Source organism: Amblyomma mixtum, chromosome 1, assembly GCF_055824585.1.
Source record: "Amblyomma mixtum isolate Tamu chromosome 1, ASM5582458v1, whole genome shotgun sequence".
NCBI lineage: Eukaryota > Metazoa > Arthropoda > Arachnida > Ixodida > Ixodidae > Amblyomma > Amblyomma mixtum.
This window is the reverse complement of record NC_143012.1, coordinates 278294939-278320231: the sequence shown is the minus strand read 5'-3', so window position 1 is coordinate 278320231 and position 25293 is coordinate 278294939. Positions and strand designations below refer to the sequence as shown.

General features: G+C 45.1%; 2 protein-coding genes across 8 annotated transcripts in view; one reads left to right on the top strand and one right to left on the bottom strand.

The window, feature by feature from the left end:
• Positions 1-17056, top strand: part of LOC149371842 (uncharacterized) — a 136710-nt gene extending 119654 nt beyond the window's left edge. For 2 of the 6 annotated variants that reach the window (XM_089566130.1, XM_089566131.1), the window contains exons 14-21: positions 1207-1482; positions 3339-3497; positions 7148-7401; positions 7786-7938; positions 10078-10111; positions 13237-13284; positions 15273-15485; positions 16676-17056. In XM_089566130.1, coding sequence (XP_089422256.1) covers positions 1207-1482; positions 3339-3497; positions 7148-7401; positions 7786-7938; positions 10078-10111; positions 13237-13284; positions 15273-15485; positions 16676-16711 — 1173 coding nt within the window. In that variant the 3' untranslated portion in view covers positions 16712-17056. Of the gene's footprint in view, positions 1-1206; positions 1483-3338; positions 3498-7147; positions 7459-7785; positions 7939-10077; positions 10112-13236; positions 13285-15272; positions 15486-16675 lie in introns of all 6 variants that reach the window. The other 4 variants (XM_089566128.1, XM_089566129.1, XM_089566132.1 and 1 more) reach the window with 3 other exon arrangements.
• Positions 15729-25293, bottom strand: part of Bcat (Branched chain amino acid transaminase) — a 28345-nt gene continuing 18780 nt past the window's right edge. For both annotated transcript variants that reach the window (XM_089566134.1, XM_089566135.1), the window contains 4 exons: positions 24112-24197; positions 21487-21555; positions 20851-20997; positions 15729-19949 (listed from right to left, as the gene is read on the bottom strand). In XM_089566134.1, the coding sequence (XP_089422260.1) occupies positions 19908-19949; positions 20851-20997; positions 21487-21555; positions 24112-24197 (344 nt within the window). In that variant the 3' untranslated portion in view covers positions 15729-19907. The remainder of the gene's footprint in view (positions 19950-20850; positions 20998-21486; positions 21556-24111; positions 24198-25293) is intronic.

Below are 25293 nucleotides of genomic sequence, written 5' to 3'. Positions count from 1 at the left end.
CGCTGTCAGCCGAGAGCAGAGGTTCCCTACCGCAAGATTACACTGCTTCACATCAGTGGCAGTTGATAGAGGTTATCTTCCATATCATTAAGTAGGTAGCGAGCATGGAATGCGTCTTTATTGTGCCACCATCCACATAAGTATTACATCCTTCTTCAAAAACGCGCATTATACACTTAGCTATAGATCTCTCTCCGTTCTGTGCTGTCTCCTATTGAATCTGCAGCTAGTGCCTCCTCGATTTCGATGCCGGCCAAATGAGATGGTTTCGGCAGTCAAGCGCTCTCCCATTACCCTTTCTTGAGCGCTCTCTTTTTTGCTAGATTGCGTGCCTGTTCCCACTTGGAAGAGAGTAAGGGAAAGAGAGCCGCATAATTAGCAAGATACCCCAAGGTCAAAAATTTTTGTTTTTCCTTCATGAAGCATAGCTTTATTGACCAGCCACTTCAGCTGCTCGCGCTATGGTGCAAGCATTCGCTCACCTTAAGTGGCGCTACATCGCGGCAGTTGTAACGAAACCAATAGATTTAAAGGGGTCCCATCGTGCAGCTGTCTGTTAGACTAGTAGCCGCTCTCACTTTCATCCTGACTAGCATGACTATAACGCCGTAGTCTGCCTCGTCGGGCACCACCTGAATACCATTAGGCGTCTCTCTACATTCTGCTTCTAATCCTTCCTTATTAGCGCCTACATTTCCCGACAACGGGTCGTCATCGCTTTAGCTCAATGGGCTGGCGACGCCACCTGCGTACTTCACCTAACGAACCGTCTGAGTTGGCACTCGGTCGAGTGTCACCCTGTCCAGCGAAATTTCGTTCGACTTGCACAGTCACACTGTGGATGGAGGATGTGACTTCCTACTACTGTCTGTCGTGTTCTTTGTAGAGTACGCTGTCTTCAGTCGGATGCCATCCACTTCCATTGGGGCGTAGCATTGCACTGTCATAACAAGAGCGACCGGCGGCATGGTGGCCGTGGTGAGTTGTGGTTGAGGTGCAGTCAGAGAAGCGTGTGTGTCGAAAAACAAAACAAAAAATGCGATGAAATGAAGTGTGCACTTTCAGCAGCACCACCTAGCGCACTCAGTGCTTGGTTTTAATTGGTGTATACTTGAGACACACGCAGATCTATCCTTACGTCACGCGCGTGCACATCACTAACCCACTGATCGATGGGCGCACGGCTGGCTTCCGGAACCGCTGCAGGCCCAACAGGTGAAGGCACCAATGGATCACGCTCGGGGCGAGCAGGCTAAGGACGATAAGGCTGCGCCGGCCGCAGCAGCAGCAGCAGCAGCAGTGATAGGCAAGGACAGTGATAAGGACAAGGCTCAGGACGAGCCTAAGAACGGGGTCGCTACAAGCCCCATCGAGCCGCAGTCCAGCGTCGAAGAGTTACCCCCGGAATTGCACTCGACCGTGTCGGCAGGCCCGACGGGACCGGGCTACGTCACAGACTACGCCACGATCAATCAACTCAGCGTAAGCAACTTGCCTGCAGAAATGATGATGCACGGAGAGTACCGTTGCGCGTTCGAAGCATGTGTGCATGCGTGTTGCATGTTCACCGGGCATCTGTACGTCGTAACTTCAACTCTACACCGCACGCGTCCCTCCAGCGTTGCTATCTCGACGAATGATGTCGCCAGAATGGACACCAGAGTGAGATGGCTGGCTGAGAACCCGGCCCCTGTACGGGACACGGTAAGGGCTCGGCGTTACTGCGCGTGCCCGGGAATATATATGACGGTTCTGCGCACGCGCAATGGCTTCGAGCCCCTGCCCGCTTTCGTAACGGGACCACATATGCCAGTCTTGTGCGGATGTGCAGCACTGAAGTAATAGTGGCCGCCATGTTGGAGACGTTAGAGCACGGCGAGGAGCTGCGCCTTATCCACTTATCGCAATATGCTCCGACGTACTCTGTGAAAGTTATGCGTGGGCTACCAACACGTCATCTGTGACGTCACGTGCAACAGCATAACAGCTAATATAGCGATCAGTTATGCTTGATAGCATGCTATTTATATGAGCGAAAAGGGGGCAACACTAAACAATATAGCCAGGTCGAAAAGCCGACTTGGTAACAGTCATTGCCAGTGATGTCCCATTTTGCCAGTGATGTCCCATTTGCCAGTGATGTCCCAGTGATGCCAGTGATGCCAGTGATGTCCCAGTGATGTCACAGGGAATTTGAGAGCTAAAATTCGGGGAAAAGTGGAACTTTTAAAGAGCCTTAGGGAATTTCAAGAATCGAAATTGCCTCGTTTTCCAAATTGATTCGGTTTTCAAGCCATTATAGGGTGAAAAGGCCTGAAACAGGGAAGTCTGTGTCTAAGCGATGGAATTTTTGGTTACGACATGGAACATCACTGATCGTTGCCCCCCCCCCCCCCCCTTTTTTTCTTTCTTTAATTAAGCTCTCTTTTTCGCCGACTGTATTCTAGCTGAGGCCCTGTAATGGACGTGCTTGCTCATTCACTGGGCTGCGGAATATACGAGTAAATTAGGTTCCCCGACAAAGTTGCTTAGTTTTTGTGCACGGCGAGACGCTTGCCAGGAGAAAAAAAAGATTCATGGCGCATTACACAGGCGAAACAATGCGCGGATGGCCAAAGGAAACGTTGAGATTAGTGGAAGGCTGTGGCTGCTCGGAGCTCATGAGCCAAACAGGTCCATAACTTCGCGTATCGCATATTTTGTCTGTCAGGCCACCAAACATTTAGCTAAAAAAAAAAAACAACATTGACTTAATGCCGACGGGGTCGCTCACAGATTTAGGGTATGCACCGCGTAGCTGAGAACAACAAATCGGGGGGATTTTGCGGGAAGGTAACGTAATCATTGAATGGGATTGGGCAAGAAGAAGGGAAGACAGAGAAGCAAGTGCAGAATTTTTGGTTTTTGCGCATGTTGGTCTAAGCATCACGTAGCTGATGTCACAAAGCCCGCGATGATCGACGACAATCAAGAAGACGAATGCGCATGGGCTACTGAGAAGGACTTTTGACTTTTCTTGCATACAATGTAAATACATGCATGTGCCGTTCACTCGTTCAGAATTGTGTCAAGCATAATGGCTCCTTCCTAAGGTACTTCTTTGCAAGGGACATACAGAGCTCGCGCCAGTACATACACGCCCTCGTTGGCGACATCAGTAGGGCATAAAGTATACCATTACTTGTGAAGATACGTGGTGATGTGTGGGTGTATGTATGTATGTGAGTGGATTGAGGCGAATGGTTGCATGCTTTTTGTTTTCCTTTGCTCGGCTTGTCGTCCTCTTGGGCGGGGCGAATGTGTGTCGTCACTAACGTGCGGTGTCCTGTGCTTGCCAGGAGGTCACGTCGTCGATCGAACCGTCCAGCGAGGTCGCCGGCAATGGCGGCGGTGGGGGCCGCAAGCGACAGTGGCCGGCCTACGTGCCGCCCACGCATCCTAACCCGCACATGTTTATTCAGCCCGCCGCCGGCGCTGACAAGGGCCCTAACGGCTTGGTAAATGGACGCCTACGCTTGCTTCTCTCTCTATTAACCGCCTGCTTTTGCTGCTTCTGTTCGCTGCATTGTGGCTGTCACTGGGGGAATGTTCTCACGGGTCACCATAGCCAACAGTAGTCATTGCAGATCAGGAAACGGTGAAATCGCATCGGAATGTGGTAAGGATGGTTTGCACCGATGTCACATAGGCTGCTGTGTTGGTGGACCAGGACTACGATGAAAGGCTGCACTCCTCTCTACATCTGCTCCGATGTGCACTGTGGAAGCTGTGCCTTGTCCACCATAATGGCGCCCGTGACGTCGCGTGCATGCCCTCTACACGGTGCTCGATGTGGGTTCAGAACCACTTCGCATGTGCAGAGTTGCTTCTCAAAACTTCTGCAAGCCCGGCAGGTCATCGAACGTGCACCGAGGTCTGCTACTGGGACGAGATTCTGTAAGGCTGTTTTGTACTTCCGGTCGCTGGAAGCATGACAAATATAACAGGTCGCTGCAACACGTTCCGTGAAAGCCGCCGCTGCTATCTGGACCTTGCGGCCTTCCCCCATGTCGCCGCATTTCAAGCGTGCAGGGAAACTCAAGGGGCAGGCCCACTGCAGCGCTTGACCTCCAGGATGCTCAGTCAAACACACGCCCGCAAGACATGTTAGTTTCCACCGGTCGGTGCAATGGCAACCGAAAACGCTGGACTATTACGGTGCACGTGAGGCGAGGTTAATGCGTTCGATGAAAAGAAGCCTGCAAAGCCACGTTGGCGTTTACATATGCTTTCCACGTAAAACAGTTCGCACTGGGTGGCACAGTGACAAAACAATTCAAGGTAGTGGCGCCCATCCCGGCATGTCCCTGTTTCATTCTTACTGCGTAATGCTCAGCATCACTCGGCCGAAAGCAGGTCAAGGATAGAATTCTGCGCTGGCTTCTACAGCCCAGTACCGATGCGGAAAGTGGAAGGAACCTGCCTCCGTTAGCGCTCCCTAGGGAGGCGGCAGCAGGAGGAAGGAAAATCAGAGATCCATATAACAAAAAAGCTTGGAAGCTGCCGAGGGTAGTAGTAGTACACTCAGCTTGGTGAGCCTGCAGAGCAGGCTTAAAGTGCTTCAGTGCAGAATGACAATAAACTTGTTACGTAAATGTTTATCATTGGCAGCAGGTCGGGTAAACTACAGCGTTAGTGAAACTCCATGAGGCGTTTGGCACTGATTGGTAGCAGGTCGGACGAACTACAGCGTTTGCGTAACCATGAGAACTCTTTGGGTTTTGCGTCGGGCGCCTGAACGAAAATCCTCAGCGCTTCCTACCGGTCGCACTGCGAACGACAGAGCGCGGGGAGGGACTGAGGCCTGTCCGCTATAACTTCCGTGGCGGGGGGGGGGGGGTGGGGTGTAGAAGAGGGAAAGCAGAAACAAACCGAAAATAAATATATTATGTCTGTCAAACTCTCGTGTGCCTGTGGCCTCCGCGATATGGTCTCAGAGTTTATTGTTCTCGTAGCATAGACCAGAGTACGTGGAACTTTGGTCCACGCACTGTGGATGTGAACACCACAATAATTTTACTCCTCGATTGCAAGTCCACAGCGTGCATTTTTCAGCAGTTCGGCGATATATCAATAATGCGAAGTGCACCGTTTTCTGTTCTACACTTTTCGTAAATTTTCACTGCCCTGTTAGCGTACCAGATGCAAGCCTGCGGAGTACCAAATGTTCCTGTAATATTCGCCTTACGGTCCTCGATACGAACACTCGGCTTTTGTCCTAGGACGCGCAGGTCTGTTTCAGATGCTGTAGGGCCGTGGAAAAAGAACCAGTCATCGCATGCCAAGCTCTCACGAATTTTTGCTTCATTCTTCTTGGTGCCTCTTTAAACCAGACATACACATTGTCAGCCATATGCGCACTCGAGAATTGAGTTGTACAGTAGTGAACTAAAGCGAGGACGAGCTTTTCGAAAAACTTCCCCGAGCGCTGTGGGTCCACTTTTCGTCGCACGCACTCGACTATGCATGAGGTGCTGAAAAGCTAGTACACCAGGTGTTTCTTCAGGGAAGCCCCCACTAATTCTTTTTTAAATAGGGTTTCTGCAGTAAATACCAATGTTCGTGGACGTCAAAAAACTAACTAGTAAAGTGATTAACTAAATTCTAATAGTTTTTCATCTGTTATCGGTAGGCGCCTGATTGCAATTAGCGGCTCGTGGCAGGCCGTTACTAATAGCTACCTCGATTTTTAAAATTTCAAAAACGCGATTACCCTCGCCTCTGTGGCTCAACTAATTTTGGCCATTTCTCGCGCCATTCGAAATGCACGCGCCTGCTGGAAGGGCAACGCGACGTCAAATTGCGACACTCCGTGGCGCACGCACACGCGACGTACCACGTTCCTCGTCGCGTTGTGCTCCCTGCAGGCGCGCGGTTGACCCAAATTACAGTCGGATACAACTTAAGTCTGCAGTGAAGCTCCGCCCATATTCGGCCTCCGCGCACAGAATTCTTCCACTACGAAAATGTAGTCCGCTGCTTAAACGTTTCTTGTTATGTAAACAAGAAGTTTTATCACAAGAAAAAAAATTGTGATCTCTAGAACTTTGATACATGGATTGTCTGATATAGACAAACATTAAAAACTGATTTCGTTTACGATTGCCACTGGCCAGCGGAGTAATAATACAAGACGCCGCGGCCCAGTGTTAGCAACTGTTTTTTTTAAGTTGTCTCCTACCATAGTTGAACCACAGAGGCGAGGGTAATCGCGTTTTTGAAATTTTAAAAACTGATGTGGCTATTACTAACAACCGGCTACAAGTCGCTAATAGCAAAAAGGCGCCTATTGGTATTAGTTAAGAGGTTAACTATTAGAATTTAGTTAATCATTTTACTAGTTATAGTAGGATACAACTTAAAAAACAGCAGTTGCTAACACTGGGCCGCGGTCCGCGGCTTCCTGTATTACTACGCTGGCCAATCGCAACAGTAAACAAAATCAGCTTTTTAATATTTGACTACATCAAACAATTCGCGTATTAAAATTCTAGAGCCCATATTTTTTTCTTGTGATAAGCTGCTTGTTTAGATAACAAGAAACGTTTAAGCAGCGGACTACTTTTTTGTCGTGGAGGAATTCTGTGCGCGGAGGCTCAATGTGGGCGGAGCTTCACTGAAGACTTAAGTTGTATCGGACTATAACACGATTCGTCTGTTTTTTGACGTCCACTAACACTGGTATTACTATGCCACAAAAAGCTTCTCTTTACCCCAGAAACCTTATCTTTAAAAAAAATTAATGGCAGGCCTCCCTGAAATACCTGGTATAAAGACTGCGAGTCCGTCCTGCTGGGGCAGCATACCGTCCAGTGCGAAACCTTTGCGGGACGTTTGGACTTTGCCGACAGAGGATGAAACCTTCGCTCGCAAGATCGAGTTACAAGGGGGTACGTGTTTCCCAGGGGTATCCAGCTTGTAAGACAAGGGGATTGCAGTGTGCAAATTCTTTACGACAGTACGAGGGCTTATCTTAGCTACGCGAGTTGTCGCGCTACAAGGCTGTGTAGGCCAAGGGCTACCCCACGCATCCCGACCTCTCTCTCAGCCCTTATCCTGGGCCCGAGGTGACGGGCGAACTAAGCTGGCATCTCCGTGTTCCGCGCAGACAGCGAAGAAGGGCGACCGGCCCATCGCTCGTGCCGCGCACGTCTCCAAGGGACCTGCGCCAAAGCCTCCCGTGGCGACGGGAGCCAAGGACATGCCCATCACCGACAGCCGGGGCCCTGACTCCAAGCCTCCCAAGAGCTTCTTTGGCCCCAAGCCTCTGGTTACCATCGGTAGCTATCCGGACGGAAGCAACCCCAGGCCCAACCGGTTCGCCCGGCCCGCGAATGTCGAGATCGTCGATGCCGACAAGGGGCAAGTTCTCGTCCTTCCAGCTGGCATGCGTAATCACCTCTACATGGCAGCCGAACCGTAGGTGGAATTTTGACATCACCTCCTAAAGTGCAGATTTGACCAAGTTTCTCGGGCAGAGGGCGAAAAGAAGGTGCTCCCTCTCTTTGACCCTGCGCCTTATTGATCAGGGCCTCTCAAGACATCCCCACCTTTCTTTCAGCGACACTATTCTTATAATATTGGATTTTTACTTTATGAAATTATAAGCGAAGTATCTTAAAGATAAAATGAAGTGCATGTGACCTGAACAAGGTGTTGCGCAGACTTCTGCGAGTTAGACCACATGCCTGAGCTGCTAGGTGGATATTTGCTAAGTAAAGCTGATTTGGCACACTACTGTTTCAGGACGACCACACTGGACTCATCTGGGAAATCTAGTGGTGCACGGACCCCATCCCCTGGTCGGACGCAATCGCCAGATGGCCCGAAGATGACTGTCAGTATCAACTGCAAGGCACCCAACCGGCCCAGTCTCAGTACCCGCTTCAGCACAAATACGTGAGCTGGCCACTGAATTATTACTGAATAATTATTTGTTTACCAATGCTTCCCTGTTCCCAGTTCACCTTATGTTTGGCAAGGCCACGTGGCTTTATATGCACCAAGAGCAACAGGCAGTGTATAGTTCTAAAACCTGTAAGGTTTTTTTTATTTTATGGGGGTTTAACGTGCCAAAGCGAGTCATGCTATGAGGGATGCCGTAGTGGAGGGCTCCGGAAATTTCGACCACCTGGGGTTCTTTAATGTGCACTGACATCGCACAGTACATGGGCCTTTAGAATTTCGCCTCCGTCAAAATTTGACCACCGCGGCTGGGATCGAGCCCACGTCTTTCGGGCCAACATCCAAGCAAGGGATTATAAACTCCAATATGAAGTCATTCTAGATAGATAAATCTTTTCAGGCATACAGAACAAGCAGATTTGACCAAAATCAGAGCTTTCGTATATGTGGGTCGACTCATTTATACACTTTTACAAACCATGTCGACTGCTGCACTTCATAAATTTTTACAGAAATAACATTCGGACATTAAAAACTGCCCATGTGGCATACAGAGCTTTCTTAAGAGCGATACATGAATAATAAAATGCAAACCACTAAAAGCCTGCTGTGATGATGTCATGATGAAATTTATGAGCTATTTAGGAGACAAAGACAAAATGATACACACCACAAGTGTACCTTTTGTCTTATCTCCTAAGTGGCACATACATTCCATCATTTTCAACCAAGTGACCCCTGTGTCAGCCTTATTACTGTTGTTGTCACAGGTGTTTGGCCCAATTATAGCATGCATCAATAAACTGCCAAATTTGACTCAATTTATTTCCTTATGAATGCTGTCAACCCTTATTTTAGGGTCATTAATCTCTTCTTTCAACAGTTGCTGCTGCGGTGGATATAAAAAATTAATCGGATATTTACCCTTGTAATAATGTGAATTTCGGCGACAGTTGGTGGGGTGCGAGATGCTCTAGCCACTTGAAGCGTTTAGTAACGCTCGGTAGGGGTGTAGGATTTCTGTTGTGTTTATGTCGCTGCACCTGCATTTGTGCCATGGGTAAAGCTTGTCACGCTTCAGCATTGACACACTCACACAACTTCCAAACAAACGGGCTCCACGCCAACAACCTTTATTGCACTTTTCCCATCGTCCGCTGCCATTGCTCCGCCTCATGATGACGACTTGGCGATCCACTAGCGCCCTCTAGTGACATCACCTGGAACTAGACCCACTGCCGCCACACTGTCCTAACAAGCTCTGAATGCCTTTTGCTCAGTAACTGTGTGCAATGCACAGTTTCTCATCTATCAATATATGGCACACATCCATCGTGACAGATGCAACAAAGGAGAGAGGGAGAGTGCAGATGATTACGATATGATTTAGCCTAACATGCCACATACAGCTGTTTGCTGTAAATTAGCTGTTTACATCAAACTGATGGGGTGATAAAATCGAGGGGCCCACTTGTTTGACTGCACAAGAGAAATAGAATGCTCTAAAGTTCAGTTTATAGCTTTAAATTAATTGCTCATTTGATCAATACTTCATCATTGCCACTTCAATATTTTGTCTGCACAAGTGTGAAATGCAACATTATTGCAGGCATCATACATAATATACACCACCTACTACACCACTACTTTGGCACGCATGCATTTTTCATTTAAGGAAGATATGACAAAAAGCCTGTTTGTTGCAGTCTTTGAGAGCCAGGTAATATATTGGCTTGAACTGTTAGAATTTCTATTTTTTGCAATATCGCAGTTTCTTGTGACATGAAGTACGAGAATGGCCACTAGAATTTCATTGAATATGTTGTTGCTCTGTATTCTTACAGCTTGCATGCTTATCTTGGTTTACCTGTAGCCACTATTGTCTCAATGTATGTTATGGGCAAGGTTCACAATGCTCAAGCAGCAGTCAGAATGGTGGAAGCATGGCTCTCTGCCACACCACGATGTGGTCAAGTTGTAGTGCATGATTTGGGTTTACTTATCAATATAAACAGCTTAAACTGTTTAATGTAATGTTTGTCACTGGGGATGTTATGCTATCACTGATGTCGAGATGATGCTGTAAATTATGAGTTACTCAGTGAGACATATGCTTATCTTTTTACTTTCCAGCAATGCAACACAGCCTGTTCTGGCAAACCTTGCGGTGAGTGACCAATTTGTACAGACATGTGAAAGAAGGTGCTATTTTAGCTTAATAAGCACTTTGAAGGATAGTATAGTGTGCACAAAGTATGGCCCCTTAACACAAACATTGTCGCAATGTAGTGGAAGTTTAACCTCGCAGTGCTACTGGACTGCTGCCTAAGTAACACATTGTACAGGAGTAACTACACCAAATATTCACGGTACTGAACGCTGTCTGAAGGCTTTCTGCATGAACAAAGAGGTGTACAGGCAAATATAGAAGGAAAAGAAAAAAAACACATACTTCTATTTATTTGAATTCATGCAAACCTAAGCCCGACTGTGGTAAGCAGCACCAGCATGACACATAAAGTGTCACTCATAAGAACACATTGCCCAACTTACATGTGACCGGTGTGCTGGGAGAAGTATTAGACTCCTGAGCGAGGTGCGTGTCATGTGTGGTTGAAAGCTGCCATTGCTGTGCTTCCCCAGTTGCAACACAAGTCCGCCCTCAGAAATTGAAACAAACTACTGCACAGAAGCTGAGATAGAATACCAACTCCTAAACACAAAAACACCACTTTTCCTGAAAACAAAGCTCTTGTAAGGTAGAAAACAGCAAGAGCTAGAATACAGGTGTCAGCGCCACAGGCCAATCTTGCAAGTACTAGCGCGATCAAATAGGAGAAAAGACACCACAGATCGCTGAGGCTAACAAAGGTGCATGAAGGTTACGTGTTTGATCAATATTGAAGCATATAAGTTCTGTTTTGAAACCACTAGTGCACTTTTATCACACGAGGAAGACTGAAAAAAAGACAACCTGAATGTTGGAAGTCAAAGAAAACCTGCAACTGGCGGTGCAAAGGGCGGCTAGTTGAGTTTTGGTATGTTTTAGGGTGCTTCGCGGCTATGCATTCTGCGTGCCCGCATGGTTTCGTTATGCACCTGATGAACAATGGCAGAGCAGCAGAGGACCTCCAAGTGCCTCTCTCAGTGCTCCTCGGATGAAGTTCGTGAAAAGAGCTCTGCATAGCCAAAGTTCAACGCGCCTCCACGTTAGCAAACGCACCGCCCAGCGTATTCGCATCGTCAACGTACCAAGACACTGGGCTGCATAACAAGCCTTACGAGGACTGTTATTAAAGAATTTAAATATGCCCGCATATACCAGTCGCTACACATCAGTCATGGCGGCGGCTCGGCGGTGATAGCGACGCTGCTGACTCCTCGGCGCTAGGGCTTGCTTGCCAGACCCGCCGCCTCAGCCCTCAAAAGCATCGCATGCTATGTGGGGGTTGAGGTCGCTGAATGCAGGCCACAGCTCTCTGTAATAACTTCGTCATTGGAATCGGGAACGAGATCCATCATAATGATGGCGCAAACGTAAACAAAGTGACGGCAGCTGATTGGCTGCTGATAGGCGGGAGCGCAGTGCTCGCCGCCAGCAATCATGGAGTCCTCATTTTGGTTTCCGCCGCTTTACATCACTGTTCCCCTATTCCATCACCAGAGAGTCCAGAGTTTGAATCATAACGGAAAATTTTTCAACTTCGAATCCAAATCTCATAGCAATAAATGCACCTTTCGCTGCCAGACAAGCAGCAACAAAGCCACAAAATGCTAAACTATCACACCCCAGCAACAAAAAGAAACTGATAGCATTGTCCTGGGTGTCCCTTTAAAAACTTCAGGTGTTTTGGCAAAGGTTTTCACTCATAACTCTTCATAAAGCGACCTATCCATAATAAAGGACATTGATCTACAGAGAAAATATATTCAGATGAAAACTTGGGAACAGAAGCCTGTTCTCATGTGTTAAAACTTGCACTGGCAATATCAGAAAACCTAGTCAACTACAAGTGCATTTTTCTGGTTGTCATCAGCTTGAAAAAATGAAACGAGTTTGAGGAAGTTTGCAACTGGTGAGAGATGTGATGACAACAGACATCGTCATGATTTAACTCTGGACAGCAGGGCATTTCATTTATAACTTCACTCATCATGGTCAATTACAAATTTGCTATTGCGAATCGGGAACTTGTAGGAATGGCTTCAATGCCCAGCTACTCTTCCTGTTTTTTCATCGCCACCAAACAATATATGAGCAGCTTTTTCTGCGTTCATTTTGGGAACACTTGCATCCTCAACACCATGACCAAATAGTGCGCTTCCAGAGATGCACAACCTTTATAACATTCTTTCCTGTTTACACTTTCAGCAATTTTGTTACTCTTGCCAGCAACATATAAGTGTTAATGCTGTGGCCCTTTAAAAGCACACACAGGACAAATAGAAGTTTGTCTGTATCAATAGGTTGCTGTGTTCTAATTAAAAAAGATCAGTCTCACAGAAAACGGTGATTTCATAAGCTAGAAAAAAAACAACGAAAATGAAATACAGGTGTAATGATCGCCAACTGATACCGAAAGTAAAATGTGTGCGTAGACACAGATTTCTGGTGTGGATCAAAAAGGCTAGGCTACAACACCATTCACTTCAAAACAATAGCAACCAGTCCGTTTCGGTCCTTCACGATTTTTAATAAATTAATTGGAAGATTTTTAAATCGAATTTCCTCACTGAGAACTGAATCTTTTGCTGCCGGAGAAACGTCAAAATAGCCAGAAAAGGCCAGAAAATCAATTTTTACTGAGAACAGTAATTGCTGCTGTTCTTGTACGGCAGCTCAGACAACCTGAAATGCTATTTGTAAAAGTTCTGGCCTTGGCTTATTATTATCATATATGCTGAAGATGTGGTCTTGTGTACATATTTCCCCTGCATTTACATTACCACAAAAGTTGTATGGCTCCTTATTTTGCTATGCATCACCTCTGTCTGACCAACGCGATAACTAACCAAGCACCTTCCTCACTATCCCCATTCCTGAAAAGCTACAAAAAAATCACCGCAGATATTGACAGGAAAGTCACCATTATCCCCCTTTGTAACTGTGCAGCCAACCTGGAGCACCAGTTTTGCAGAACATGTGCACACTGTCACATACAGAATTGCTACTGTACCTATCATTGTTTGGTAATGCACTGCTGTGCGACTTGGTCAAGTAAAGGGAGCCACGCTTGCATGCAGACAACGTAAGCAGACAATTCAATGCGGCTGTCTTCATTTCTTTTTCAGAATGATGTGACTGAAGGAGCTGTAGTGAAGACACTGACATTCAAAAAGGTACTAGACACCTCTTTATTTTAGCAACTTTTCTATTTTGTTGATGAAGGCTTTTTAAAAATGAGGTGCAAAAAATTATGGACAGTATGTTATGTGTGTTAGAAATTGGATGAAGCATAAAACAACTGTGTACATAAGCTCAGAGTTTATAAGCAACCTACACCTGTATGCCTGCCTCAAACTGAAAAGCCTTATTTGCACAGGTACTGTTGGCTTCATTGCAGTGGACAGGCACAGCACTAGATTGAAGCCACGTTTCAATAAGCTGATGCTCACTAGCAGCCTGAGGAAGCAGCTTGTTAAACATTCTGAAAGTTACTCATAATCGGTCATTATTCATGTCTGGGAGGCAAGGGCATGTGGGTGGCCAGAGCTTTGAGGACATATTGATGTTTTCATTTGACTACTGCTCAGAAGCACACTGAAAACAAAACTACCTCAAAAAGTAAATCGCGTCTGTATATACATTCTTAACAGAATGGGAAAGCTTTAGTTAGGAACAAAAGTTAAGTGCAGAACAGGCCACTGATAATGTAGTTCACAATTAAAAATGAGCCAGCAACTCCAGACTGTTTCACTTGAGCATCCCATCATTGTAGCTAGGGTAAGGGCAAGCAACAAGTGCAATGTTCAGATTTTGCTACCTTTGCAGTAGCGTATAGCTTTAATGACCCCTAGATAGTGCAGTTGGGCTCATGCTTTCTCTTACGTTTGCATGGTGCTAGGCTGCGAAATAAAAAGCAGCGTTAGATTGAAAAACATCGGGGCCTTCTTAACCACGTTCTTAATGAAGAATACGCAATAACATTTAGTTGTCTACAATGAGTGTCTAATGTTCTTGCAATTCTCGCGCCAAAACTGAGGGTGAAAAAGGTTCCATTGGCCTTATATGGTACGCATGAGCCATGTAGAATATTTGAGTACCTTCAATTCGATTATCATTACGGATTAATCCATCCAACTAATATTATCTCCACTTATCCACCTTAATCCATTTTCTGGGATTACTTCCAAATTTGGGGGTCCTCAGATTTTAATATTTGGCAGTGCCCTATGATTGGTCATTGGTGCCTAAGTGGTGATGACGTCATGACCCTCTCAACCGCATTTACAGATTGTGGTCAGTCCCCATACCACTACTGGTGCAGTGGTTAAGCAATGAGTCACTACCCCCGCAGGTGGCTATTTCAAACACAGCCACCAGAGGGGCTTGCAACACCCAGGTTGCTCTTCACGAGCTCCCATAAGGCTCATGCACAGTGCCATGGTGGGCAGTTTGCTCACAATCTGGTGGGCGGGTTGTGATAATGTCACAAGTTCCATGTGACTTCTCTGGACCAATCGGGGAATTTCGTGACAGAGAAGCTGGAAATTTTTAGTGTGTAAGCACAAAGACCTCCACTCACTAATTTCGTCACTGTCTGTTTGGCTAAGCATGACACAGGTGCCCCCACTAGGTCACACAACCTTATAACATCATCGCAACCCGCCCACCGGACTGTGAGCAAACTGTCCACTGTGGCAAGTGGCAGTTCAATTGGTCACAAGAGGCTGCTTGGGAAGAGAAACCTAGGTCTGACAAGCACTGGTGGTAGCACATGCCATCACAGGGCAGTGAAGCATCGCTTAACTGCTGCACCACTGCATGAGGAGTGGTATAAGGACTCCTAGTGATCTATGCATATAAAACAAACTGACTAATTTCACATATATGGACACTAACGCTATTGAGTCATAACCTTAAGGTGGAGCTGAAGTGTCCCCTCCAGTTTTAAGACTGCCACTCAGATTTCACAGATCTTTGACTGACTTTGAAAACCACACCTCAAACTAAAATCAAAACTGAAGTGAAAATCGAAGTGCTAGTGCACCTAATTCGTATTTGGTCTAAACATGCTAAATCGTCTTTTTTTGTGAGACGCCAGCTTAAATGCTGTCACATTTAAAGCTTTTCGCACTGAAGCGCTGCTTTTTTCTCCTCTCTACAGGACGGCCCGCTGAACCTTATTTTGGATGGAGGTCTGAACTCTGCACACGACGGCCGCATCGTGGTGGCTGAGGTGCGGGAGGGTGGCATGATTCCCGTGGATGGAGAGATCAGCAGCGGCGACCAGATTCTCATGGTGGACAACACCCGCCTGGTGAACACCACGCTCACCGCTGCCAGGGTGGCCATCCAGAATGCCATGGCCAGTGCCGACGTACGTACACTGCCTTTTAATGCATAGCATTAGGAGGGCCATGAAGACGAAATCTGTCCAGAGGCATAGGCGGTGTCTGTGTGAAGCCTCCACCTGCTAGGTGGTGGTTAGGCGGATTTGCCACTCTGCACGTGCCACCTGTGAACAGTCTCCCTCTCCTGCCTCTCTCCACTTGTAGGGGAGAGGAGGGAGATGCTAAATGAAGAATGACTGAGCAAGAATGAAAACGATTAACACCAGACCTACATGCAAAAGTACAGCCTCCTGAAAAAGCAAGAGTTTAATGCACGTCGGAGAACCAGTTCAACTGCCCGAGAGCTAACTGAATCTAGCACGCAATGCCAGAGTCAGAAACAGTATTACCTGTTTGACCAGAGCTAATTAAATATATCATACATGCTTTCTACATGAAACTGTATTGAGCACTTGTCAAAAGTTGATTGTTTTGTTGTGAATTGTAATAATGTCACCTTGCAGCTTGAAGGAAAGTAAATAGCCAGGTTTGAAATGCGAGTTAGCAGTTTGCATTCAGCTGGTATTGTATGCATGATAAAATTGCACAGCACACATTTCGATGCCTCAGGAATCAACATAACTGTGCAGTTACCAGTGTTCCACACTTGTTTATTTACTTGACTGTTACCACTGCCTGTGTTCATGTTTTTTCTCTAAATACCTAAAACTCTCATGCAAGCTTGTGAAATGCTGCAAAACAACAGGTATCTAAGTACCTGCACAACAAAGATCAGTACAAGTGCTGTTTTTACTGCATGCACCTCTTTTGTCAAAGCCCAGAATGTAAGCCTTGGTAGATGCGAAAGCATGCTCCAGAACAGTATGCACTAACCATTGCTAAAATTGAAGTGTGTACCCGTTCAATAAAATTAAGTTCACTGCTACACTTGTGGAGTTAGAAATAGAGCACAGCAAAACAGAACTGCAGTCTATGAACTCTGACTCTGCATACGAGATAAGCACATGGAACGAACACAGCTGAACCTCCAAATTCCTTCTCTGCAATGGTAAGCTGCATAGCACTAGCATGCAGACACACATAAAACAAAAAAAGTGAGAAAGGGAATGAACCTTATATCATGAAAATTTTGAGAATATTTAACCAAATAAGTCTAGTTTCTCAGTGTTCACAAAGCAAAAATATTTAAAATTTTCCCTTGCTTTAACTGTTTCAGAATGACCTCCGGCTGACCATTGCAAAGATGCCGTGATGACCACGTCACTACTATGCAACAGGTGTCACCTCAAAGAGCCGTGAAACAATGCCTGCAGCTTCTCTATATAACCCGATGGGAACACAAAATGCAGCAAGAGTTAACTCTCTCCGTGCACTGTGCCGACCATATGCAGACCCGACTGCTCAACACAGTGGTAGGAACGTGAAGAGCAAAACACTTGTCATAAAATACTCTTAGAACAACAACAAAAAAAGGCTTTTAAATTTCTTGTACATACAAATAACCCAAGCTGCTTCCCGAAGTACTTGTTTGATGTTGTACCATAAGCAGACCCAATGTTTGTCCAGAGTATGTAAATAAAGGAAGACGAGCATTGCACTTTCTCTGTTGTTCTTTTGCCTTCTCAACTCAAAAGTTATGCTGGCATACAGTTTAACAAGCTGTATCCAATGACATAACCCGTCTGCATTTTCAACAATAAACATTCTTCAAAACCTCCTTGAAGAAGGGTCTTGTTCAATCATCACGAACAGTGCTACAAAACTACAAAACTCACAAACCAGCTCTTGCAGTACATGGCTTGCAAATGCTGAAAGTCTGAGCACTCAAACAATTTGACTAAAATTAGAAACCAGCCTATTTGTGTTCAAGCAGGCTTCCACATTCAGGTACAAGTTTTCAAGTGCTACAGGGCACAGTTTCACAGGCTTGTCATGAAAGACGTCCCTTCGAGATGCAGAAAATGTGACAGTTCCCTTTTGGTCTCCGATCAATATGCCGAACAGCAGAAAGCAGGCAAAGCACACAAATGGAAAAGAATCCAATGAAGACTAAAAAACAAAGATGTAATGCCAAGCAAACTCAAAGGGGCAATTTCTACTCTTAAGAGATACGGCCACTGAAACGTGAATGAGCTGCATTTACAGATGGGCAAAAAATGTAATGCATGAAATAAAGCAAAAAAAAAAAAAAGTAGGAGTGAAATTATTCCTTCAGCTGCGAAACTTCCAGAAAAGAAAGATATAAAAGCCACTCACTCTCTCTAAATAGACCGGAGAGCATGCGATACAGATCTGTTTAGAGCAGTCACTTCAGATGTGCACAATAGTCAGTGCACAATAATCACAAACGTAAAGTTCAAAGAACAATGAAAAAATGTAATACACACCCAGAGGAGGGTCTGTTTCATATCGGATACAACCATTTAGTTAGCTGACTAGACTGTGCCTTGTCGTAGGAGCAAAAATATTGAGGCATAGCAGTTACACTAACAAAGCTTATTTCACGCAAGAGAAGGAAATACAGTAAAATCTCGTTGATATGTTCCCGATTCATACGGTCAATATCGCAGGCATAAAAGAAAAAATAAAGTCCCACAGAGCTGCACTATTTTCTCCCAGTTAACAAACAGCTCTCGGATAACACGATTTCTCATCTACTGCATTTTTAAAACTTCACGAAATTCTGGTTGTGCATGTTTCTAGTGTCCAACAGCTTCCTTGCAGAGTCTAAGGGCAAGAGGGCGAGACACCTGGAAACTAAAATGATTCGCTTACAAACGAGTGGTTCAGCTGTGGAAGGACGCAGCATGAAAAACAAGAAAGCTGAGACGGTCAGCTGCCATGGCAGCTTCCCCACAGTGCATTGGTGTATGGGGGCAAAGCATCTGAAAGCAAAAATGTCGAGGAAGATCGGATACTTTTGGCATTACTGCCAACGAACCAGATGTGCTGCAAAGTTCCTCCTGTGGTTACGACAACACACATGCAGACCAATGTCTACAAGCACTTGAAAACCAGTTCTTCAGACCTTGTGCCAGGAAATATGCTAATCAACATTTCCATGAATTGAACCTGCTGATAAATGCCTTTGTACAATCAACAGCTGCATTTTTCAAAATTAGATAATTAAGATCATAATTTTCCACACATATGTTTTTTCCAAATTTTTTAAAAGCGTATCAACGAGGTTTTACTATGAAAAAAAAAGGGCGGGGGGGGGGGGGGGGGTACCCTTTATCAACACACTTGCCACTGAACACAATTGCATGACGATGATGACAAATCTGGGAAAAAAGGGGACGGGGGAAGGGGGCGGGTTCTGTTTTGGACAAGAAAAAAAATCTCAATGAACACAGGGATTGCATGTCTCCAAAGGGAAACCACATCAAAATGGCTCAGAAACAGAGCTCCACAGTTCAATATGTAGCAGTGTGACTATTTTCAAGCAGAATTTATTTCATAACCATAACGCAGTTCCACAAGAAGGACTATGATTGCTGACAAATCATGGTACAACAACAAACAAAAGTTTGACAGGTTGAATAAATGCCCCATGCATTTAAAATTCAGCACATAGTCATCCTTTGCATTCTGCACGCTGTGTAGAGCTACAGGCCTGTTGGTGAAAATACAATGCATGCAGTTCACAATGTAGCTGCACTGGATGCAAAATGCAAATGGTGCAATGCGATATACACTGTCACACAGACCAGTCTGTAGGTGAAAGAGTACATATGAGAATAACAGTAATACACCAAAAAATTCTCACCAATAAATCGGCTAAAATAAAATGCAAACACAACTGACTGACTGTTGAGCATTTCACTCAACAGTACGCATCTGTTACCCAATTCTCGCACACTCGTAACTTAATTGCAAGGTTGCCAGCTTGACATTCACCACACGTGCATGGCATTATAAAGTGGTGACACTCATTAAAATAATCAAGGTACGTCTTCCACCTTTTTTAAAAATAAAACAAAAAGAGTTCTAGCGAGCTATCCAGAGATGACAATCAGTCCACATGTCTGGAAAGTTCTCGAAGCACACAACCTCTGAATTCCTCCTTCACCTCTCCGCCTGATGGCACTTTTTTCCACACCTCGTACTTTAAGAGTAATTTCACCACTGCAGCCATTAGGTGTGGTCATTAAAAAAGAAGAAAAAAAAAATGCACAAGTATGGGAAATGCACCATGGCAGTGGCAACAAAAGACAGTTAAAAAAATAACTGATGAAAGTAAGCAGGCCAAAAAGCCACCTCTGTCCTTTTTGGGAGCTCTCCACACTGTCTTCCGCTGTGTGCTGTCTCTGCCTTTGGAGCTGGCATGTCCAACAGCTGGCGAGAGCATATCTACATTTCTTTTTGTTTTTCACTCCTCTGAGACTGCTTGCTGCAGGGTTACGGTAATCTCCTGTTTATAGTATTGCTCACTTTGACGTCCTAGATCATTCCACTTCTACAGCCCAGCTGTGAGGTACGATGCCATACTAGAAAAAAAAAGGAAGAAAGGGAACACGCAGTGGCCAGTTAAAACACAGTTATCATGACATTCAAACTTGATTCTCAAATAGCTACTTTAAAAGATGATGCATACCATTAGCTCAGCTGAAATTTCAGTTATACTAAGTAACATTTACATGGAGGCTGACAATGTCCATGTAATTTTGTTAAGCACAGCAGTACGAACCAAAGCATGCCTGTTATAGTTCTCAGAAAAACTAAACCCTGCCCCTGCCTTTTCACTCACTCAGTATTTATCACAAGGCAGACAGAACCATCAATATTAAACATGGATTTAGAGGAAATGCAGAAAGCACAGAACCCAGGAAAAAGTGCTAGTAATAAAAAACAACAACAACAAAAGTAAACAATCACGGTTATGAGCAGACTAGGTGTAGGCTTCAGGAGAATTTTATCAGTATCATTTATAATAAAATGTTCATCATTGTGGATATGCTTTGTCTGTGCTGCTCTGACACGATGTAGTACTTAAATCCATCCCATACGCCTGGGTAGTCTGTCTTCAGACTAATTATTCTGCCCGACTAGTAGGCCAAACCACTAGCTACAAGTAGAATGCATTCCATTACATCATACAAAACATCACGAGTCTGGTTGTATGGCCAGTGTGACACGTTCTCACAACTGCAAAAATATGCAAGGTCCACATAACATCAAAGAGCTGACCCAAAATTAAATTCCCTAGGAGTTTAAATTAATATGGGAAACTCTACGAATTACCGCTCACAGAGGTAAGGTGCAACTCAACAGGAAATAAGAACCACTATATAATACAAAAATATTTAGCCTGTGTAGATGCACTGCATTTCCTAGGTGGTCCTGTATGCACACTTGAAATAGGATGTGTTTCAATGGCAAACTCCTTACTTGAATGTCTGTGATTGCCTTCAGTATCCTGCTGGCTAAAGGACTGCTCTGCTCCATGGTGGGAATGTGCAGGTTTTCCCCTCTATGGTACAACCGTTCTATGGGGCAGATGACGCATGCTGTTCCACAGCCGAACATCTCAAGCAGCTGCAAGATAAGAATAACCACAGTCATTCTTCCATATATAGAAGGACAAAACATACTTTATAGAGGAACAAACAAACAAAACAAGACAAGGGCTGCACTCATATAAGTTACACTTCAATAATGCTATACAGTTGCGTTTCCCAATGGTGACCTGGGGCTTGTATGAGGGCTGTCTGTTATATGGTTTGCTTTTGCATGCCCCTTTCCAATTTTTAGCAATCTGTGCGCTGATCGAATGGTAGGTTTAATGAATTAACCTTCCGCTGGAAGTAGCGCATGTCTTTTTCATTCTTTGATTGCTCTTCTTCCACTCTGTATTAAAGGTCATGGAATCGATGTTGCTCGTTAGCCATCTCAGACTACCTGCATCAAACTCTTTACACTGAACAGCGTAAGAAACTGAACAGGCTTGATGAAACCCAAAATTCCATGAACATGATTTTTACTACTATCAAGTGAAAGAATCAACGGCGGGGGTTGAACGCTTACCCTTTTCTCCTTGATCGCCTCCCTGATTTCTGCCATAGTGATCTTGCGCTCGGAAACCTTGAACTCATTCTGGAAGAGTAAGTAATAAACGCAGGTTCAGATCGGGCCAAATCGGAGCACATGGCAAGAAGTCCCAATGCAATGGTTCTCTGTTGACTTGCATCGAACTCAATGTATAATGTATTTTCTTCTCCTAGGCAAAATAACATCACAATAAAATGTATGAGTAAATTTAACCAAGACTTAAACACACTAAGAGCCACAACCATAGCTGACCCATCTCATCATCATCATCAGCCCTCACTACGCCCACTGAAAGGCCAAGACCTCGGTCTCCATTACCTCTCCAATTAAACCTGTCCTGTGCCAGTTGAGGCCATCCTATCCCAGCAAACTTCTTAATCTCATCTGTCCACCTAACTTTCTGCCGCCCCCTGCTACACTTGCTTTCTCTTGGAATCCATTCCGTTGCACTTAAAAGGCAGCTGAAGTGGTTTCAGAATTCGATGAGTTTATAATGGCCGAATGCGTGAAACATGCTGGTAAAGCCCGTGAAATCACTTTGAGCTAGCATTTGAGATGGTGGCGTAATCGCCGTGTAAAGCGGCGTTAGCATTCAGGCTTCTCTCCAGTGCATAGCGAAGTGCAAAGGCCCCGATAATGACGTCACATATGACGGTGCTACGTTTCCAGTGGAGGAACGGTTATTTCATAGAAGAAAACCAACGCCATCGAAGGTGAAGCTCATGAAGCACTGTTTGGCGGCATCGGATGACGCACAGCAACATGCAGGCAAAGACAGCGGCCCTCTGAAATTTCGGCGACAATGACGTCACTACGAGTTTCTCCGCATTCTACAACGCCTTGCAGAGAAGCCTGAACATCGTCGTGGTTTTAACCAACGATTGCATCACTATTTTAAATGCTAGTGCCAAAACACTTTGCCTACTTTACCTAGGAGCTTCCTAGATCCGAATTCTTCAATGACGTCGAATTCTCAAAAAACCATTTCAGCTTAGCTTTAAAGGACCACCGGTTGGTTATCTTTCCCTTCGCATTACATGCCCTGCCCACGCCCATTTCTTTCTCCTGATTTTGACCAGGATGTTATTAACCTGCGTTTATTCCCTGATCCACTCCTCTAACGTCTCTTAACAGTCTCTTAACTTTACACCTATCATTTTCCTTTCCATAGCTCGCTGCGTGGTTCCCAATTTAAGTGTAAACCTTTGTCATCCTCCACGCTTCTGCCATATAGGTGAGTATCGGTAAGACACTGCTGGTGTATACTTTTCTCTTGAGGGATATTGGTAAACTGCCATTCATGATCTGAGAGAACCTGCCATATGCGCTGCATCTCATTCTTAATCTTCTGATTATTCCACTCTTGTGATTCGGATCTACGGTCACTAACTGCCATAAGTAGGTGCTTTCAGCACCTCGCTACCAATTGTAAACTGCCTATGTTGAACTCCGTGGCCTTAACCTCACATGCCAATGTGAGTAAGCAAACTTCAACAGTCCAGGTCAAGATTACTACAAGGAGCACAGGGCCATTTTCATTAAAGGTGAAGTGAAGAGGAATCTGAACTCGTCTTTTTGCTGCGGGAACTCAATCTACACGTTCTGAGCATTCTTAGAAACTTCAATTTATTGCCCTGTGTGGCCGATTTCCTTAATTAAATCAAATTAACGTCCGGCTCCCGCTTTTCTTTTTGAATTCTCCCGTACGGTGGGTGGAGTCGATCAACGTGTGGAGTGCCTTTCACCCAGTCCCTGGAGGCTTGCCGCTCTGCCACTGGTGGAGTAATACGTAGTAATCCGAAGTAGCAAATAGTCCGCGCATATTTTTATTTCTGTGTGCTTATTTTGCGGCTCTATTATCTGCGAATGAAACTATTTATTCACGGAAACCTAAAAAACAAAATAAAGCGAAAGCAAAGCCTCCCCGGAGCTGGCTGAAAGGCACTCCACGCGTTGGTCGACTCCGCCCACCGTACGGGGAGAATTTAAAAAATAAAGGCGGGAGCCAGACGTTAATTCGATTTAATTAGGGAAATCTGCCAGACAGGGCAGTAAGTCAAAGTTTTTAAGAATGCTTGGAACGTGTAGATCGAGTTCTCGCGGCAAAAAGACGACTTCAGATTCCTCTTCACTGCACCTTTAAAGTGAACCATCTTTGGAACAAACATGATGGGACCCTGTATATCAGTTGAGCTCATGAGAAAGTGGTATAAAAAAAGTGCCCAAAAGGTCAGGTTGTGTAGCAATAACTACACCATAATTGAGAAAAAAAATTGGAAAAAGTTTGGTGAGCAAAGTAGCGTGCTCACATCGGACCATTGGACAGTGATGACACCAGGAACAGATATGTGGCCAGTATGAAGGCTGAGAAACAAAAAACGCATTATATCTTTCACTGATGCATAATAACACTGATGATCAGTGACACAGCCCAGTAAATAGAGTGCCATCTAGCAAAGCATGCAATAAGCCCACACAAATACTACAACAGACAGTAACATTTATCTACTGAGCAAGTAGAGAAGTGGCCTGAACTCACGTTTAATCTTACAGATCCCACTTTTATGATTCTCATGCTAGATAGTTCTAGAAATCACTCACCCATTCTCTTGTTAGGTCGAGTACACTTTGACGAGTGACTCCGGGTAGAATAATACCAGAAAGCGGTGGTGTGACCAGCTCAGTCCCTACATTAAAAAAAATGAACAAAATATGTTACACACTGAAACCTACCGCTTTAAATCTGCATGACAAAACCACACAGTTAATGCTATTTATGTGCAGGGCCCTTCGTTTTCGGGTAAAACCCAATCTGACCCGATTTGTGCAGCCTGCACACTTTCTTAAAAATCATGTTAAACCCGACTTCCACCAGAAAATGCCCCTTTCTGAAAACTTGCTCGACAGTAAAAGGTAGCCCTTCACTGCAGACAGGCCTCCTTCCCAAGCGACGCTCCCACTTTTCATGGAAACGAAAATAGGCTGCCTCTCCTTAAACTGTGCGAAATTCGGAATGTCAAGGCTGCCTTCAATGCGGTTCAAAGAGTAGAGCTGTCGAAAGGGTACAACGGTTTTTTACTTCCCCATTCTGAGTCACCACCCATCTCGGGTCTCAGCAAAAATCAGATAAAAAGCGTGATCTAATGTGGTCCGATTCCTGCCAGTCCTCCCTGTTAGCCAGAAGAATGGTCATTCACTGTTCATGAAGCATGCCCATATGTTAAAAAAAAAAAAAAAGCAGTAAGTGCGAGTCTAAGGACAGCGTCTGCTGATGGAGATTTCCGTGAACGGCCAGTTCCTTTTTTCCAGTACATAGTGCGTTCTTCTAGCAGCTGCAAGACGCATTGACAGATTTGCCTTGCGGAAGAGGGATGTGATGGGGAGTGGCCATTACAAGTCCCTTCACAACAGCCTCTTGGGCTCACTTTAGGGAATAGGTTCTGGATTCTGGTTCTGGAATAGTTCTGGCTTGGTCTGGTTAGAGTAGGTGCGCATGACAAATCTGCAGCCATGCCTTTCTGCAATACATCATCAGAGCTGCACTTAATCGGCTTGTGTACGGGCTTGAGGCCCGTACACCAGTCTGCAGAATGGGCCCTTCGAAATATCAGACAAGGAGGTTGTGCTTATGTGCAGAATGCTACTGAAAAAAGGCCTACACAAAGCCTATACACATGTTTAGACTGTGTGATTGGTTTTAGAACAGCGCTGTATGTTAAAACAGTTTCACCTCAGTCTCAGTGTTTTGTATACACCTCTAGTACTTGGCAGCCTAGTTGTGAC